This window comes from Neophocaena asiaeorientalis, unplaced genomic scaffold (assembly GCF_003031525.2).
Source record: "Neophocaena asiaeorientalis asiaeorientalis breed wild unplaced genomic scaffold, Neophocaena_asiaeorientalis_V1.1 scaffold282, whole genome shotgun sequence".
Classification (NCBI taxonomy): domain Eukaryota; kingdom Metazoa; phylum Chordata; class Mammalia; order Artiodactyla; family Phocoenidae; genus Neophocaena; species Neophocaena asiaeorientalis.
Genome location: NW_020172595.1, coordinates 268,963 through 269,819, shown reverse-complemented (window position 1 = coordinate 269,819; position 857 = coordinate 268,963). Strand labels below are relative to the sequence as shown.

The 857-nt window shown below is 63.2% G+C and overlaps 1 protein-coding gene across 1 annotated transcript in view; it reads right to left on the bottom strand.

Moving 5' to 3' along the window:
* The window catches only part of ZBTB12 (zinc finger and BTB domain containing 12), a 1,516-nt gene extending 751 nt beyond the window's left edge, over window positions 1-765 (bottom strand). The window contains 3 exon segments of the mRNA XM_024738548.1: window position 1; window positions 4-222; window positions 264-765. The exon segment at window position 1 is cut by the window's left edge and continues 751 nt beyond it. Of these exon segments, the coding sequence (XP_024594316.1) occupies window position 1; window positions 4-222; window positions 264-705 (662 nt within the window). The 5' untranslated portion in view covers window positions 706-765.
* Between the last annotated feature and the right edge of the window lie 92 nt (window positions 766-857).

Genomic DNA, 857 nt, shown 5'->3' with positions numbered 1-857 from the left:
CCCGGGCAGCCATGGCCACCGCTGCTGCCTCCACCAGGCCTGAGGTGGCCCCCACACTGGCCCGGCCTCCTGGGATCAACAGCAGGCCCTCCCCTTCTGCGTCCTCGGACAGGCTGTAGCAGGCTTTCACCACGCCCTGCGGTGGAGCCACAGTGCTGGGGGGCACGCTGCTCTGCGCCAGCTCCCCAAGATGGCTGCCCACAGAGCCTCCGATTCCCAGGCCTCCGGGAGGTTTGAGCCGGTGTGCCACCTCTATGTGGCACTGACACTGCTTACAAGGCTGGCATCGCTGACCCCATCCTCTTTGAGGCCTATCTTGGGCTCGATGAACTGGCTGAGGGCATTCCGGCATTTCTCCACCACGTGCTCCATCTGCAGGTAGGAGGCGGCCGTCAGGTAGTTAACAATGTCCCTGACTGCGAATTCCAGGGCGCCCGTATAGCAAGAAAGGAGCAGGTCAGCCACTATGCGTGCACTGTGCATCAGGGAGACCTGCAACTCAGAGCTGGGATTCAGCAGGAACTGGTCCCGCAGGAACGGCGAGCAGGCGGCCAAGATGACCTTGTGGCCGCGGAACTTGAGGCTGTCGGCCACAATGGTCACGTCGCAGAACCGCTCCTCTGCGCGGAGCTGGTTCATGTTCCGCAGCGTAGCGGCCTCGTGGCCGGGCAGCTGGAAGCGCAGGACTTCCACCCCAGAGGCCATTGTGGCGGGGGTGGGCCACCCTGGTTGGGAAGGAAACCGGTCAGAGACAAAGGTCTCCGGCTTTCCTAGGCCAAGGCTCCAGGCCTCGCACCCCCATTCTTGCCTGGCCCTCCCAGCATCAGATCATCCAGTTTTCAAGCCTCTTCCTCAGT